Source organism: Lacerta agilis, chromosome 4 (assembly GCF_009819535.1).
Source record: "Lacerta agilis isolate rLacAgi1 chromosome 4, rLacAgi1.pri, whole genome shotgun sequence".
NCBI classification, from domain to species: Eukaryota; Metazoa; Chordata; class Lepidosauria; order Squamata; family Lacertidae; genus Lacerta; species Lacerta agilis.
The window spans coordinates 75,938,486-75,956,027 of NC_046315.1; the positions used below are offsets into that span (position 1 = coordinate 75,938,486).

At 44.9% G+C, this 17,542-nt stretch overlaps 1 protein-coding gene across 1 annotated transcript in view; it reads left to right on the top strand.

Moving 5' to 3' along the window:
* Positions 1–6,825: 6,825 nt before the first annotated feature.
* RASA3 (RAS p21 protein activator 3) overlaps positions 6,826–17,542 on the top strand; it is a 129,915-nt gene continuing 119,198 nt past the window's right edge. The window contains 1 exon segment of the mRNA XM_033147705.1: positions 6,826–6,954. Within this exon segment, the coding sequence (XP_033003596.1) occupies positions 6,900–6,954 (55 nt within the window). The 5' untranslated portion in view covers positions 6,826–6,899.

The following is a 17,542-nucleotide window of genomic DNA, read 5'->3' on the forward strand; positions in this document are numbered from 1 at the left end:
TCAAAAACATGTATATTAGGCAAAATTGCATTTAACAACATATACCTTGACTGGCCAGCTAAACCAGGCAAGGGTAGCCTATGGATCTCAAACCCTCAGTGAGTTAGGGACTTCCTCTGCATTCAAAGACTGCCTCCGACAGACTGAGCAGATGAAACCAATAGTGGATCAAACTGTCAAGAAGTGTTTTCTGCATGGGCTGTAGAGGGAAGTGAGGGGCAGATGGGGTTTGTCAACCTGGGAATGCAGCCCATCTAGGAGAAGGAAAACTCTGATCCTAAACCTCCACTACCTTCCAGGATATCTTTGGGAGAAGAAAAGGCTAAGGAGTAAACCCTACACAAATCCAGAGTGGAGTACCTAAGACGGCTGGATGGTGCCTTGTACGCCAAGCAACTGCAGCCAAGCTGGTGCCAAATGCATTGCTTTGGACCACATCAGAGCAGGGTCTTGTCGACTGGGCAGCCCAGGACCTCCATATTGTACCTGGAGGCGCACTCCCATTTTCTCTCAAGACAGATGGATGCCAACAATATATATAAAGAAAGCTACACTAAAATACTGACAAATTTTAATGGGGACCTTTTTTTTTTTTAATGCAAACTCATGTGGAAATGCAGAAATAATATTGGAGAAACCAGAAACTCTACCTCTGCTATACTTCCAGATTTGACATTCAAAACAGATTTACATCTAACCAGAAGAGGGCGTAGACACACTGCCTCCCGGATAGATGTATGAATCCTTTCTGAGGCAGGAAACAGTACAGTATCCGTGTTTCCTTTCAGCATAGGAATACTTAAAAAAATAAATTAATTATACTGTTGCTCCATGTTCTTGAAGAATATGTTTGGAGTATCTCCTTCTGGCAACTACATTGAAAATGTTATATCTAAGAAATGTTGATATGTTCAGCTATGTACACAGTGTTATGTGCTGTGTTCTCGTTAGTTGTTTCCATTATGTTAAAGTTAGGTAATTAGAAAATCTCCTAACTCTACTTCCTCTCAAGGGAAACCTCTCATCTAGATCACTGAAAGGAAGTGATTTCCTTGCCTGGCAGAAATGAGTCACAGAAAACGACCTTCTGTGTAAGTCTAATTGTGGCTTAATTTAGATTTCAGAACCCTCTGCAGTGTTATAATATGGATACATGTAGTTCTGAATGCAGAGCCACCGTGAAAGTTGGCCTCGATCCTGAAACTGTATAAATCCAGCAGAATTAAGAACAGAATTGTTTATAGGATACTGAAGTCAGGAAAGGAGATATTCTTTTTAGGTTCTTGTTTGAGAGAGCTACACACAGCAAAATTATATGGGGAGGGAGGGTGCCCTTAATTAAGTCCCACCACTGATTATACATGTATATTCCTGCTTCAAAACTAGGAACCATTTTTAATACAAACCTTTGGAACCGCATTGGAATTCAGTGGACAGCAGGATTTGCTGTCAAACAGAACTGCACTATGCATAGCACGGACTCTTGAAAGCACTGGGTTGTTCTGCCATATTTATGATATTTATATCCCACTCTCCAGACAGAGGTCTCCCCCAGAGCAATTAAAAAGCAGCAGGAGGTCAAAATGGAACAAGATAGACTAAAAATCAAATAAAAGCTTTGTGAAATAAACGGTGAATTAAAAAGGTAATTAAAACAAAACAAAACACCCCAAAAGGCTCAGCACTAGGCAAACCTCTTTGGAGAAACCACTCTATAGTCAGGATACCACAACTGTGAAGGCCCTATCTTTAGTCACCAGCATCTTTCCTCTGAGAGTAAGTGGGGGGGGGGTTGAAGAAGGAAGATCTTAGTAACTGGGCAGGGAAAAGTAGCCAGCCCCCTCAGACACTATAAATCTTAAGAGCTTTAAAAGGTAAGATCTGGAGACTTGTGTTCATTTCCGAAATCAGTACAGTTGTACTAAGGTTGATGAGGAAAGTTTCTTTTGCTCACTTTAGCCATGCATTTTGAATATTCCAAACTGTCTTCAAAAGCATCCACAGGAAAAAAAAAACCCTGAGTATTACCAGCACGTGAATAATTGTATTCAAGAGATCTCTGTCCTAAAGAGGCCAGTTTGCATTGCCAGCCTGTGCTGGCGAAAGGTGTGCCAGAGGGGATACTTGGGCATCTAAAGATATAATTGGACAAGGGGCCTCTGCCCCCAGCTCACTCCACTTCGAACCCCCCTGCCATCCCCCCATTAATTCCCTAGAGCTTCCCTTCCCACCCCAGGCAACTACTACACCCCCTTTTCACCTTCCAAACCCTATTTCTGAAGCCACTTCTCTCGTCTGTGCTGCAGCCCTGCTTTGAACCTGTTTCCATCTTCACCCCCATGTCCTTGCCTCCCTTCCTTTTGTGCAACCCCCTTACACTCGGACCACCCCATTAGTTCTGTATCTTCCTCCTCCCACACGTTGCAACTACTAAGTACCTTTTCACTATCTGTCCAGTTGCAAAGTCACCATCTTCTGTTATTCTGCCCCTTTTGTATTCCATCTTTCTTCATCCTTCTCCCCCCCCCCCCCCAAGATCTCACTTTTAGCTGCGGATTTTATTATGTTTGGATGTGCACAGGAATTCTGAGGACAACCCTACCTGTTTCTGCAGCACCTTTTCTCTCTCTCTTTCTATTGTTTCTCTCTGCCACCTCGCTCTCTCCCTCCCCTTCTTCAGTAAACTTATAATCGTCAGATAACCTGAACTTTTCAATTAATGAAACCATTCACAAAATCTGTAAACTCCAGCAGTGGCCTATTACCAATACTGTATATGCAAAAATGTTTTTTGCACTCCATCCCAGTTGTTACAGTATATATAACAAATTCTCATGCACCCCCTAGAGTGCCTCCTCTCTGCCCCCTTAACAAAACACTGGCTTAGGAATTTGCGTTCTCTTAAGTGTACTTAAGGAATCCAGTCCTTGAATCTAATTTCTTGGTGCTACTCCGAGAATCAGAAAGCTACAGCAAACACAGTCTAAGGGATGCAAACATTCCACAGCAACCAAATCACCTCGACTGACATAGAGAAAAATAATATGAATGATCACAATGTCATAGAATTCTAGGAGGAATCTCAGCTAGATCATACATGCCAGTTGGCTATCCAACCTCTGCTTAAAAAAAGAAAGATAATATGCATTCTTTTAGGGTAACAACTTGTGCAATTTATGTCCCTCTCTCCTCTTGTGTTGTTCTTGAGTGACTAGATGAGGATATTGGGTGCTTCACAGCCAACATAACAGGTCCCCAGCTTGTGCAGTGATCTTCCACACACCTGCTATGTAACTGGGGCAAGCCCAGGGCCACTGTGTACTGTGTAGCCTGCATAACCAAACAAACAACTTCAGTGAGAGTTTTGCAAGCACCACATATTACCTTGGACCTGGTTTTTAAATGAACTTTTTGAAAAGGCACTGATGTGCTCAGCTGATTGGGACTGTGTGTTGCAAGCAGAGGCGTCGGGAGCCTCTTGGGTGCCCAGGGTGGCATTGCCGTGCAGAGCCCCCCCCCCCCGGGATGGGGCGTCCTGACGCATGCGTTGTGACGTCACGACAAACTGTCCATCCCGTCGGCGCTGCTGCCTCAGCGGCAACCCGCCGAGGGAGCACCGGCTCCTGGGGCTTCCCCGTCTGTGCAGGGCAACCCCACGAGCCGCCGATCACGCGGGGCAACCTCATAGTGGCACTGGCAGGCGGACCCCGGATGGGCGGCGAGGCGGAGCGGCTTTGCTCCGTGGCTTGCTTGGGGCCCACCGGCAGGGCGGGGCTGGCCCAAGTGTCACCCCCCCCTCTCCTGGAACCCAGGACGGACTGCCCCCACTGCCCCCCCTCACGATGTCCGTGGTTGCAAGCTCCAAGGGGCACAAGGGAGAATTGGGGTGTTATTTCAATGCCGGATTAACAACTCCAGCACGTTTTCAGATATAATATCTGAGCCTGTACCTCCCTTAACTGATATATCTTGAATCTTGCACCATGACATAGAATTCATTCTCACTATGCTCCGTGGCTGAATTTCTTGTTGCTAGTTAAAAATAAATAAATTAAGGGTATGCCTGCATTAGTGTTCCTTGTTGTAGTACCTAAGAGGTTGCTTCTTATAGTTCCAGTACACTTTGTTCCTAGGCACTTCCTGCTTTCTTGAATACTAGGTTCCTTTTGGGGCAAGCAAAGGATACGTTTTTATTTCTAATGTTTATGTCCTTCTGCAAATCTTAACAACACACTTTTTTCTGAATAATTATAACCCCCTAGTTCCTCTGTGAATTTTTCACAGCTAACTTTCCCATGATTTTTTATCTTTCCCTGGGTAGTTTGGATTGTTTGGTACTTTGGTTGGAAAGGGAAACTTGCATATTACACAGCCACACAAGCCTATGTTTAGCACTGGGTGCACACTAACAGAGAGCCACAGCTAATCCTAGCTGAACGTACCAATACAAATTTTGTTTTCTCGTGCACTTGGCAATGACAAAGCATCAACAGCATGCTGCTTTTCACTATCAGTACCATCATTACAGTACTCTGCTATTTGGGTGACCAATGTTGCTTTGCTGGGAGCAATATCCTTAAACTTAACACCAATCCTCTGTCAGGAACAAGTCAGTAGTAAAATACACTGTGCAAGTTGGAGTGAACTGTTAGCAAGAACCCGATCTGCACAGACTTGGCAGAGTGTCAGACCAAATGAGTACAGCAGCTCACCCCTAGTAGGTCTTGCCCATGGATCAGTTGCAGTGGCTGAAAGTCCCTGCCTCCCCACAGCTCTCGAAGTACCCTCCTCTCCAGGGTTTCCCCCCTCAAGCAATCGGAGACTGCACCTGTGGGAAGCTAACTTCTCCTCTGCACTTTTTGTGCCTCTTTTGGAGATCTTCTAGATGCAAAATTTGCCAGTGGCAAAGTAAGGAACTCCAGCCAGCTGGTGGTAGCAGGGAGGCTGCAGCAGCAAATGGGGTGCATTAAAAGAGGGAACCCCAACAGGTGGCAGCAGAGAATGGTTTCTGTGGCTCTGCAGCTACAAACCAATAGGAATTGCCAAGCCAGTTTTAAGATAGTTCTAAGTTTTTCCTCCTAGGTGCATTTCCACAGTAGTAATTTTAGCCAGTACTGTACTGGTTCAGCCTGTGAAGCTTAGCAATCCCTTGAGTGAAGCCTTTCTACAGACCAGTTCAGCCCTTCAATCTTTCATTCACAAGCAGAAAGCACCCTGCTCTCCTTGGGCAGATATGTGAACCCTGCTTTGCAGAGGCAGCTTGAGCCAGCCTCAGCACTCATTTTGACTGACAAGGGGAAACAAGTGGCACCCTTCTGTTTGTTAAACTTATTCCAACCATTTACATCAAAGCACAGGGTGCGACTCTACCCATCATGCTCAGTCAGCGGAGCATAGCACTCTTAATCTCAGGGTCGTGGGTTCGAGCCCCACGTTGGGAGAAAGATTCCTGCATTGCAGGGGTTACATTAGATGACCCTCCACAATTCTATGATTCTCTGCCAGGGTTCCGACACTACGTTTTCCCTGCACTTCCCGCTTCCACCACTCGATGGAGTGTGCTGTTCCCTCCCCCCTCCCCGCCGCCGCCGCCCACAACATTCTACTGCTTTTGCACACTGTTGCTAGGATATTCTGGCATCAGGCTGCTCCGGATGACCGGAGCTCAGTGGCAAAATCGAATCACTGGGCCCATCCCATGCACAGAATTCTAGAATCGCAGAGTTGGAAGGGACCCCGACTCCCCGAGGGACATCTCGTTCAATCCCCTACAATGTAATCCCTCTCTCTCTCTCTCTCTCTCTCTCTTTAGTTGGTCTCTAAGGTGCTACTGGAAGGAATTTTTTTATTTTGTTTTGACTATGGCAGACCAACACGGCTACCTACCTGTAACACACACACTCTCTGTAATATATATGTTGCAGAATGGGGGGGGGGGGAGAGAGAGGACAGACAGACCCCTTTTCCCAAGTACCTGTACTACTGACTCACAGCCCGCGAACCGTCCTGTGGAAGTGCGGGGTAGTGGGTAGGGGCAAAGAACCTTCCAAGCATAGGAGCCGAAGTCCCTTCGTCCGTCCCCGTCCCACATAAAATATTTGAGGGGGCTGGGACGGACCCCCCCCCCAAAAAAAGCTGATGAGCATTGCTATTCAGACTGTGCGCGTGCACTCCTGCTTCCAAGGGGTTTTCAAGGAAACACAGACGACCCCGATCCTCCTTGGGCAGCCTTTTACTCGCGAGAGGCACGCCGCTCAGGTTTCAAGCGGGAGGCGATAAAGCAAAAAAAAAAATCTGGCTGCGGGCCATTTATTTGACTACTTTCCCCTCTCTCTCCCCCCCTCCACCACCACGCCTTCCTCCTTCAGCTCCCGATTTGGGCGGCTGCACTGAAGCAGGGGCACTACAGAAGTTAAAGCTGCAGGACGCCCCCCCCCCCGCCTCCGCCCGAGCACCCCCCCCCCTCCACCCACCAAGCTCTCTCTCTCTCTCTCTCCCTCCAGCTGTTTGGTTTTGCGCTACAAATCTCTCCCCGCGTTTCTCATTCTTTTCCCCCAATAGGGAGCGGCCCGCCCGGGCTGGACCAATGGAGGGCGCCGCACAGCCTGCCCCCCCCCTCAGCCAATGGGAGGGCGGCCGTGGGGGCGGCCGCTGCCGGAGCCGTGTGTTCTGCTCTTGCGAAGTGGAGCGCGAGGGTGGGGGCTGCCCAGTGCGCGCGCGCTCCCTCCCTCTCCCTCCCTCCCTCCCTCTTTCCCCGGGTCCCGCTTCAGACCGCGCATTGTATCTCTCGGCGCGCTGCAGTCGCGGGGCTAAGAAGGCAGCCCGACCCGAAGGCAGCCGAGCCAGCCGGCCTCTTTCCCGGCGGCGGGGGAGCTTTTTGCAAGAAAGAAGAAGAAGCCATGGCGGTGGAAGAAGAGGGGCTGCGGGTGTTCCAGAGCGTCAGGATTAAAATAGGTACCGGGCTCGGAGGGAGAAGAAGGAGAAAGGGAGGCGGGAGAGAGTAACAAAGGGAAGAACGGGAGCTGGGTGCTCCTTCCAAGCCGAGCAGGGGCTCCCCCCCCCCCCGCAGCTCCCGAGGAGCGGCTGCAGCCCGGTTGGGACGGGCAGGGGCGCCCCGTCGGCTGCCTGGGCTCCCCCACCAGCACCGGCCCGTCGCTCGCTCTTATCCGGCCCTCGTTCGTTTCTTCCCGTGCAACCCGTCCCTGAGGAGAAACGACGGTTCCTCCTCAGGAAAGGGTGATGAATGGCGTGAGTGGCTTGGGTGTGTGTTGGAGAGGGGCCCCTGAAGTTTATAGGGTGAATGGGGGGGGGGGATGCTGGCATAGGAGAGAGGCGGGCGAGGATGCTAAGGAGCGGAAGAAGGGATGGCAGTAACTGTAAAAAAGAAGAAGTGTGGTTGCGGTTACGGGGGTGGGGTGGGGTTGTCGCCGCTTGTCAACTCGCAAGATGTAAAGGCAAGTGGCTCGCGCCCAGTTTGCAGTTGGGAATTGCTTTGCTGGGTCTTTCTAGTCGTGCATGTGGTTCGTGCTCTTGCAGAAGCTCGGAGGTCGGTTTGCCACTCTAAAATGCCGTTTAATTAACATGTGGGGCGGGATTGCCAAGTACGGCAGTGGCATGCTCAAGTCTGTGGGGTGTTCTTGCTTGCCAATGGGTGTACACAGTTAATTTCAGTCCCTCTCTTCCCAACTCCGTTTATTCTATTTCTGATGACCGACTAGTTTATGCCTACTGTAGCTATATGGATATCTCCTCTTTTTGGTACTCTTCTTAACTGTCACTTACTGTGTTTATTTCCCCCCCCCTTGGGTTTCTGTTGTGCCAATGTCATCCCACTGCTGCTTAGTAGCTTCCTGTTGGCATTCCTGCATCCTATATGCTCAAGAGGCGACCCATCTTCTTGCCATTTCCTGTTGGCACAGTGTGATATGGTGAAATGTCAATTTTGGTTCCTCTTTGTTACCACTGTCACTCATGAGTCTTAAAGTCATTGTAGTTGTGCAGGGGGGGGAGCGGGTTGAGTCCCCTCCTCAAAAAACAAAAGTCTGTGTCATTTACACTGCAGTCCTATACACTGTATGTCTATTCAGTTCTTTGGGGCTTACAGCCATGTAAATCAGATGTATAGGATTGCTGCCACAATATAATTTTCATTATTATTTGTTGTATTTTGCACTTGGTTGTCCGTTACACTGTTTTTCACGCTTTTTTCGGAGTGCCCTCTGGTGATGGCCATTCTGATATTCACCTGCAAAGTCTTTATCAAATGTCTGACAAAGCTTGGACAAAGCAACATAAATCCCTTGTATCCGTCTTAAAATATAGATGGTGGTTTCTTCATATAAGAATACTTTGAGCACAAACCTATCTGCTTCAGTTTCTGGCACATCTTTGACAGCTGTGGTTGAAAGAAACATCTCTCTCTCCTCTCCTCATCTAGATGAACAGAGTTTGTGTCATATATCCCTGGATAGCTCTTTATTGTGCTTAGTTCTTTTGTTTGTTTGTTTGTTATTATATTTCCCGCTTTCCTTCATTAAATTCAAGGGCTGCCATATTCCCAAAGGTCAAAATCCTGACAGAGTTGTTGAGTTTTTGTTTTTTTTTGGAGGGGGGGGAGGCTTTTCTTTCAAAACCCGGAGGTATGACAAACCTAGGCATACATGGTTCTCCTCCACATTTTTTCAACACAGCAACCCTATGAGGTAGGTTAGGCTGAGAGAATGTGACCAGTCTCATGGCTGAGTAGGGATTTGAACTCTGGTCTTCCAGGTGCTAGTCCAATACTTTTAACTAATAGTAAGGGCCAGTGGCCAGGAATGGTAGGAGTCATCAGCATCTCAAGGGTTGTACTGTATGTAGTTTTGTCACAGAGCTGTCCCTGCCTGAAATGCATACACCTCCCCCCCCAAAAAAATCTCCTTATATCAAACTTTTGCAATTTTTTTGTAGTGCTTTAAACCTGCTTTAGCTGACTACAGTAGGTCAGGGGGGGAAATAAAGTGTTACATGTGTAGTACCAATTCTACAGTATTGGCTGTAATTCTCCGAAACTTCCAGCTGTTCACAGCCAAGTTGGTTTGAATGGTATGCGGTGCACATATACAAATAATACTGGTGGACCAGTTTTGTGCTTAACGTACTGAACGGATCCTGGGAAAGTGTACATAAAATGACTAGTGGTAAACATAATAAAGATTTCCTGTATTCCAAGCTGCCAATGCTTCAGTCTGCTATTGACAATTCACAGCAAGCAGTTGCTCTGTGGGTTTCACAGAAGGTAGTTTTAATTTGTTTGAGAGATGTGCTATTATTTTGACTGTTGAATGACTTCCAGACCACATCATTAGAAAGTAAGTGACAGATGTCGCTGTTGTAGATTAAAACTCTCTCTGGTATTATTTTGACTGACCTGGGTTACAGGGCAAGTGCTATACCCTTAACAAATTAAATCCAGTGGGAGGGCTCTATTCTGCTACCCCCCCCTCCGTTTTGCAGAAAGCTTGGCTTGTTGATGCATGTAAAAGCAAATTCACGCCCATAATATAATGCAAATCCGGGAGGGAAACTTACCCCGGTTTGGAAAAAAGATGATGTGAGAGCTTTCGCCAGAGTACTTTGATTCAGCATATGTTGTTTTGTAAAAATGCCATTTAAATACATTGGAAGTAGTCTGTGCAAGGCTGTTAAACCCATGCCTTTCAGAATGTTGATGAACCAGTATTGCCTTCTGGTTCCACAAATGAAAGAAGACCTCGTCATAGTGATCACTTTGGGTTGGTGAGCCTGTTCGTAAAGAACTGTTGCAGAGAAAAAGCAACACAAACTTGTTAAAAATTAAAGCGTTGGCTGATGAAGAATGAGAACTATCATTTTTTTTATCGGAGCAATGACTATATTGTCAGATGCTTATGGTTATAATATCCCAGTCCCACAATTCCAGGAGCAGCGGGGGAAGGAGTATTTCTTAAAACATGTGCACATGCCTACATTCTCAGTTCATGTGTCCTCCCCCAGGTTCCTTCAGAAGTAATTTTACTTAATGGGGGATGGGACACCAGTGGCCACCCAGATGCTGCTGGACTAAAACTGCTATTATCCCTAGCCATTAGCCTTTTTTGTTTTGTTTTGTGGTTTGACCATCAGTGTTAGAAACTTAGATATATACCGGTAAGCTAGGTGCCAAATGGATCCTTGAACCAAAGTTACAGTCCCCAAAATGGAATGTCTAGTTGCCATTTTGGGGCAAGACGGCTCTAAGGTCTTATTTTTCAAAAGATGGACTCACTGTGATTGATTCTTTTTTATATATATAATAATTTTTATTGAGTTTACACTATTTTCACCATAATCCCAATCCATTAGAATCATAACATCACCTATAGCCTTGCTCAAACTGAGCCTCGACTCCCTCCCCCCACTCCTTGGCTTTCATAAATATTCACTTACAACTTAGCATTTATGTATCAACCTATTTACCTTCTTTCATGCTTATAAAATTTAACTTGATAATTGTAAAGAGGTTCCGAAAGTTAACATTACAAAATATTTTAACTCAAACCTGCAACGTTTTCAAATGTTTACAACGTTCTCTCATATATTGTATAAATTTACTCCAGTACTTTTCAAACAGCTTGTTGCGCTGGTTTTGGATCTTCCCCGTCAGCTTAGCCAGTTCTGCATATTCCATCATTTTAGTCTGCCATTCTTCCTATGCTGGAAGTTCCTGCTGCTTCCATTTCTGGGCTAAAAGTATCCTCATGGCTGTGGTAGCATACATAAATAAATTTATATCTTTTTTTGGAATTCTTCTCCAAAAAACGCCTCTTGTTTTTTGATAAAGGTATTTTAAAAAACCTTTTTCAGTTCATTGTATATCATATCCCAGTAGGCTTTAACCTTAGTACAGTACAAGTCCACCACATGTGGAAGAAATTCCCCTCCTTTTACTTACATTTCCAACATTCCTTGTCTTGATTTCTATACATTTTAGCAAGATTAGACAGTGTCCAATACCACCTATATATCATCTTCATTAAATTTTCCTTAAGTGTCATACATGCAATAAATTTAATTGTTTTCGTCCACAATTTCCCCCACATTTCAAAGTCAATATTGTGACCCAAATCTTGAGCCCATTTAATCATAACCGTCTTTACTTCTTCATCCTTTGTATGCCATTCCAGTAATAACTTACCCGTTCTCGACAATGTTTTCCTTTTACTATCTAACAACTCAGTCTCTATTTTTGGTTTAGTATTACCAAAGCCATCACTGTGATTGATTCTTAGTTAAACATCTGCCTAGTTCAGATGACAACCTTGAGCTTGGTTAAGAACTTCGAGAACTTAAAAAGAAGAAAAATCACTTGATCCAGGGAAAGTCCACATATACTGGCCGATTCCCACCTCTTTTTCTTAATGGTGACTGCTCCTGCTCAGGCTGCACAGAAAAAGCAATTTGATTCCCAAAATTCATTCCGATTGTGCAGATAAAATATAACTTGATAGAATTCTACAGTACGTGGTATTAGTTTGTGAAAACAGCCCAGATCCAATGATCCCCAGGTGGTGGAGATGTCAGGTGCCACATCCTGGCACCCAGGCATCTTCACTTGGTCGCAAGTGGTCAAAAGACAGGTGCAAATGTGCCCAGGAACCTGGTTAATTTTGAACACTGCTGTTCATGTATTATTAAATTATTGGTGGGTGTGGCGCAAGACTGAATGTGCAGACTCCACCTGCACAGACTCCTTGCTGCATTGAGGGGCAATGCCTGAAGGGAGCTTTTAAGCATGTTTTCCTGAATGTCCTTAAAACCTCCCAGCAGTTGGGAGTGTCCTTACAAGCCCACTTCAGATCTTGTTGCTCAATGTGGCAAAATCAAGGATGAGGGTAGCAGAGCCGGTGTGGAAAGCCCCATCCGTACATGTTTACTACATTATAATACCAGAAGAGGTGTATGATCATTAATTCCTTAAGTGAATGATACATTGAGCCTCCTCTGGCCAATCATGCACACTCTTCTAAATATGAAAATGGGGCAAAGAGGTACATACCTAAGGAAAAGGGTGGCTGGACTCTTATTAGCTCCTTGCGTTTTATTTGCGTTCCTTTTTGTTGCCCTCATTCGGACAAGATTTTCATTTTCTAAATGACTTACTGCTTCTAATAGCTTATTTGCTCGTTAACCATACAGACAACTTCTTGGCTTGTTGGTACCTTCCTTGATCTGCCATACACATTCTAGCTGAGCTTCCAATGTTGTGATTTTAAAACAACTACGAAGTGTTTTGTAGAGCTTTGATCCTCTTGACTTTCCCTTTCAACTTCCCTTTAAGCTATCTCCTCGTTTTTTAGAAAGTTTTTCCTTCTTCTTTTGAAGTCACTTGTAACTGCGTTGGATTTTCTTGACACTTTCCCAATAACTTATTTATCCCGCTAAACTTTACATCGTCATAATTCTTTTTTATGGCTTCAGCATTCTGAGTTGGGAGTTTTCATTGAAATCTACACTTTTCCCCCCAGTGGTTGCAGTGATTGTGGTGACAGGATTCTTTTTGCTTTCCTTGTGCAGCATTTCACATTTCATTTAGTTATGCTGAATCTCATTTGCAGTTCTTTTCTCAGTGCACACTGAACTTTGATGCTTTGCAGTATGCTTCGCAATACTTACCGTCCCGAATAATTTGGTGTCATCTAAAAACGTAGCTAACTTTGCGTCCTGCCCAAGGAAGCTTCTGTTGGGTTGGCTATATGAATGCAGCTTATAAATTAATGCAAATAAATAATAATAATTTGACAAAGTTACAAAGCTATGTCTGGGAGAAACTACACCATTTATACCTCGATTGTGAAAACTGCCCATTTATTCCTATCCTGTTCCTCCATAGGATTTACAGCCTGAGTTTACTCAGCAGTGAATCTCACTTGCTTACCTGCTTCTGCCTGAAGTTCCTCCAGTTCCCCTTTCCCATTGAAACCACCTTCCTCACACCCTAGGCCTTTCCTTAGAGTCCCCCTCCCCTCAGAAGAAGCTTATTGTGCTGCAGCGGGAAACAGGGGGAAAGAGGGGGTAAGGGACTTCCCTTCTGTGAGTTCTGTGCATTTGCACAGCATTAAATACCACTTATGCAGAAGCTCTATTCACCTGTACCTATTGAAGCCGTGAGTGGCGCTGTGGGTTAAACCACAGAGCCTAGGGCTTGCTGATCAGAAGGTCGGCGGTTTGAATCCCTGCGACGGGGTGAGCTCCTGTTGCTTGGTCCCAGCTCCTGCCCACCTACCCGTTCGAAAGCACGTCAAAAAAGTGCAAGTAGATAAATAGGTACCGCTCTGGCGGGAAGGTAAACGGCGTTTCCGTGCGCTGCTCTGGTTCGCCAGAAGCAGCTTTGTCATGCTGGCCACATGACCTGGAAGCTGTACGCCAGCTCCCTCGGCCAGTAATGTGAGATGAGCACCGCAACCCCAGAGTCGGACATGACTGGACCTAATGGTCAGGGGTCCCTTTACTTTTACCTTTATTGAAGCCACTGCACCTTGCATTTGGATATATGGATTGCATATATGTCTAATAGACCTTTAAACAACACTTTCTGCCCATTGACCTGAGCTGGAAGTTAGGCTAAAAATTCTGTGCCTTCTGTTATCATTTTTTAAACGGATAAGCAGGTTTGTCACTTTAGAGGTGGTATAATTTGATTATTATTTTTTTTAAAACAACAACAACAACAACCAATTGAGAGTGTCTTTTTGGAAATGAAACCATCGGATGCCATTCAGCTTCAGAGACTTCTTAATTTGCCAGTTCCAAAATATCACACGCACACACACACATCCCATCACCTTCATTGTAATGTAGATTTTGCACATGCATTGCTAACGGTTGCTAAAATTTGCCCACAAATTTTTGACTTGCTCCAGTAGGAAACTGGAAAACTGTGGTCATTAGTGCCTCCTCTCCCTGTGTAGCAAAGTCTTGCTCCTGACCTCCATAGGCACTAGGGGCCATCTTCTAAAACTCTCTCTGGAAGTGCATCGTGAAAAGTGGTGCCATCTTTTCTTCCCTGCCTTTTGTGCTGAGGTGTGGAGGCCAGTAGTCACCTGCAGCTGTGCTGCAGGGCACCTTGGAGACAATCTCTTTCCCACCCTCTGCTTTTCCCACTCATCAGCTCCAAGATGGAGAGGGAGAGAGGGCCTGGGGATAAATTCACCTGCTCCAATGTTCTGGGACACTCGCCATGGTGAATGTGGGAAGTGGACCTTTGATGGTTGCAAAGGGGGGGGGTGGCTCCAGGTGTGAGTATCCCCTGTTTTAATCATCTGCTGTAGTGACGAAATGACATTTATTGTTTTCCGCAGTCAGTGCTGCTTTTATACCTTGAAATCCAACTGTAGTGGTAGAGAACACACTTTGCATTCAGGAGGTCTCTTGTTCAGTTCCTGGCATCTCCAGTCAAAAGGATCTTGCCATAACAATTGGGAAGCCTCCTAACCAAAGCACTGGAGAACTGTTGCTGGCCAGAGTTGGCGGTAATGGGCTGGAAGGACCCTAGTTTTTCCGTCTTGAGGGTGAAGGAGAAGTCGTCTGAATTTCCCTGACTTCCTTGCTGTATTGGCTTTCTGAAGTGTTTTTGCAACTAATCATAAGTTCTATAGTGTTTGGGATTTTTATACTGTCTGGTGCGTAAATGCACTGCATTTGTTTGCTGTATAAGGAACTTTTTCTAAAGTTGTTGTGCATGTTTTATGTTGTTCTGGATTGGTGGTGTTCAGCTTGGTTCAGGTTCTATATTTTGTTTTAATCCGCTCTGGGATCTATAAGATGAAAGAAATAAATACATTTTGTGTGTGTGTGTGTGTGTGTGTGTGTGTGTTTAAGGTGAAAAGATGTTCCCTAAAAATAGGTTCCATTGCACTGTACATTTAAAGCTCAAAGAATCTTGGGAACTGTAGTTTAAGGATGCTGGGAACTGTAGCTCTGTGAGTGGTAAGTTAGTTTCCCACCAAAATCCTGGGAATGGTGTGTGCTTTAAGTGTATTGTGTGGATAAAGCTGTAGTCAGTGTCTGGACTAAGGATTGATTCAGAAGTTTGTTGCATCACTTGATAATTCATCCTTAAGTGGTTTGTCTCTGAAAGTTTCTTGCAGCTGATGGTTAGAACTGTCTGTTGCCATTGAAAACCACTCTGTCTTTGATGTGTTGAAAGCTGCGTCTGATCTGTAATTGTTGTTCCACGCACACAGAGTCATGTGTAGCTGAGTGTTGATGAACTCGCTCTTATTCTAACCCCCTTTTCGGGAATTATTTTACAGTTGCATTTCTTTGGTTTCCTGCTTTTTTTTTTTTTTTAATCCCTGAGCATATTTCCGGGGGCGTACCTAGGTGCCGATAAGGTTGGCTCCCACCAAGGGCACTGGCCCCGGGGGAGACGACACAAAAATGGTGCCTCTCCACTCTGGCTCGGAGCCTGCATGTCTGCCCACTCTCCTTGCCAAGGGTGCAAGGGAGCCTAAGTACGCCTTTGTCTGCATGCTTTTGCTTGTGTGCTGCTCAGAGGAGATACTGAGTTCTGTTTTCAAGCATGAGCCCTTTTGTTTTGGTGCATAATAAGTAATGGTCAATGAATGAAGGCAGGTTCTCACTTGCTGTGAGTTTTTCAAGAGTGGTTCAAACCTGGTGTGCCAGTGGTAGCAGGGCTACCCGAGTTTTTCCTGGGCATTGACGCTGAGAGTTTTAGCATTGCTGTCCATTTCAGGGATCTCGGCAATTTACAATAACCAGCACGGAAAGTGATAAGTGTTGTGCAGTAATAGCCGGAGCACATTTCAGGATAAGCAGCTCCATTTCACCAGCTATCGGTAGGTGGAAATAACAAGACAGGTGCAGTAGTTTCATTCTCCGCTGTTGTGCCAACCGTTCTTAATCTTCAGCCCTTAAAATCCTTAGGATTTCACCTCTGCTTTCTACACCTACCTCTTTGTACTCTGCTGAGAGTGAGGTAATCTCAAAGCTGCATCTGAAGCACTTGTGTACCTGGCAGCGAGAGCAGCTTTGAACATTATGGTGCAACGTTATTGAAGTGCAAGTCCTGGGCCATGGGACCTTAAATTAAAGTTGCTTTAATTTTAAGTATGAGCCAACTCTGGATGCAGAAAAAAAAATAGCTTGTACACATTATGCAACATTCTTTCAATGTTACGGCAGAGATGTAGCTGGAGGGCTTGTTCAGTGTTCTCCCAATAACTTCTGAAACTGTTTTTGTTCTGTCGAAATGCAGAGGGCTGACTTCCATGTGAACATATTGGCTCTACAAGTAGCCTACAAAAAGTACAGTATTGTGTGGTGTTTGGGGGAAAGTGGAATGGTTCCGTAAGCGAAATTTAAATGGCTACAAAAAGTGCACAATGTTATGCTCCCATTAAAAACAAATCCCTAAAAATAGATGTGCTTGTTGCTAGCAATAAGTTTGCTCTGCCATCTGACTTAAAAATAATAATAATCTTGCAAATGTGACTGAACATGAAGGGCATGCCTTAAAAAAAAATCTAGATCATGTTTTGGATTAATATGACTACATTTTGCTGGTGCTGTTTGTCTTCAAAGGGCTTCTCTGGATATAGATATAGATATGCTCCTCTGCTGAAATAAATAGAATTTTGTTTTTTTGTTTTTCCTCAAATTCCTTGTACATAAACAAGACAGACGTGTCATGTGAGGCAAGCAAACACTTCCTACAAGATTGCCACTTTGTGGAAGTGTGTGGCTGTGACATTTCCATGAGTCAGTGTAGCAGAACCTCAAAAGAAAACAACATATGGCATGTGGCAAATGACTGGTTGGGAGAACTACAAAGAGGTTACTTTTGCTTGGCAACTTAACTTGTTAATAAATATCATTAGGCACTCCTTAATTGCTATACTCTTTGATGTAATTGCACAAGTGCAACATGCATTCTGGGGAGTTTTATCAAAACCTATAACTTGAAGTAGAGAACCGTCTTTGACCTTGCTCTTAACATTCTGTGGCTGTCTTGAAATGCTCTGTTTGAGACTTCCAGGCAGTCAAGTTGCGTTGCCATAGAGATCTTCTGTAGCTTTAATTTTATTAACCTTAAACCAGGAATGGGGAACTTCAGCTCTCCAGATGTTGTTAGACTCCAGCTTACATCAAACCTAGGAATGATGGGAGTTATAGACCAACAAACAACTGTAGCGTCACAGGTTCCCATCCCTGCCTTAAACTATACTGTGGATATATAAAACCGTACAATTCACATGCCCAGTTGAGGGAGCAATGCCAGCAATAGGTTTTGTCGTCATTCATCGGTTACTGTATGCAATGTGAGTTCTTGGTGCTTAGTGAACTTGTGATGGCCATTGAGTTGTCCCGTCCCCCCCTAATCAAGTAGTATACAAATTTATTCTATGAAATGCAATAGTGGATAGTCCACCTGAAGTCCTCTTTCTTAGTAAAATTTTTTCTAGCTAAACCATTTTAAATGACGAGGCACCATTAGAACTTAAGGTTTTCAATTTCCAGATAG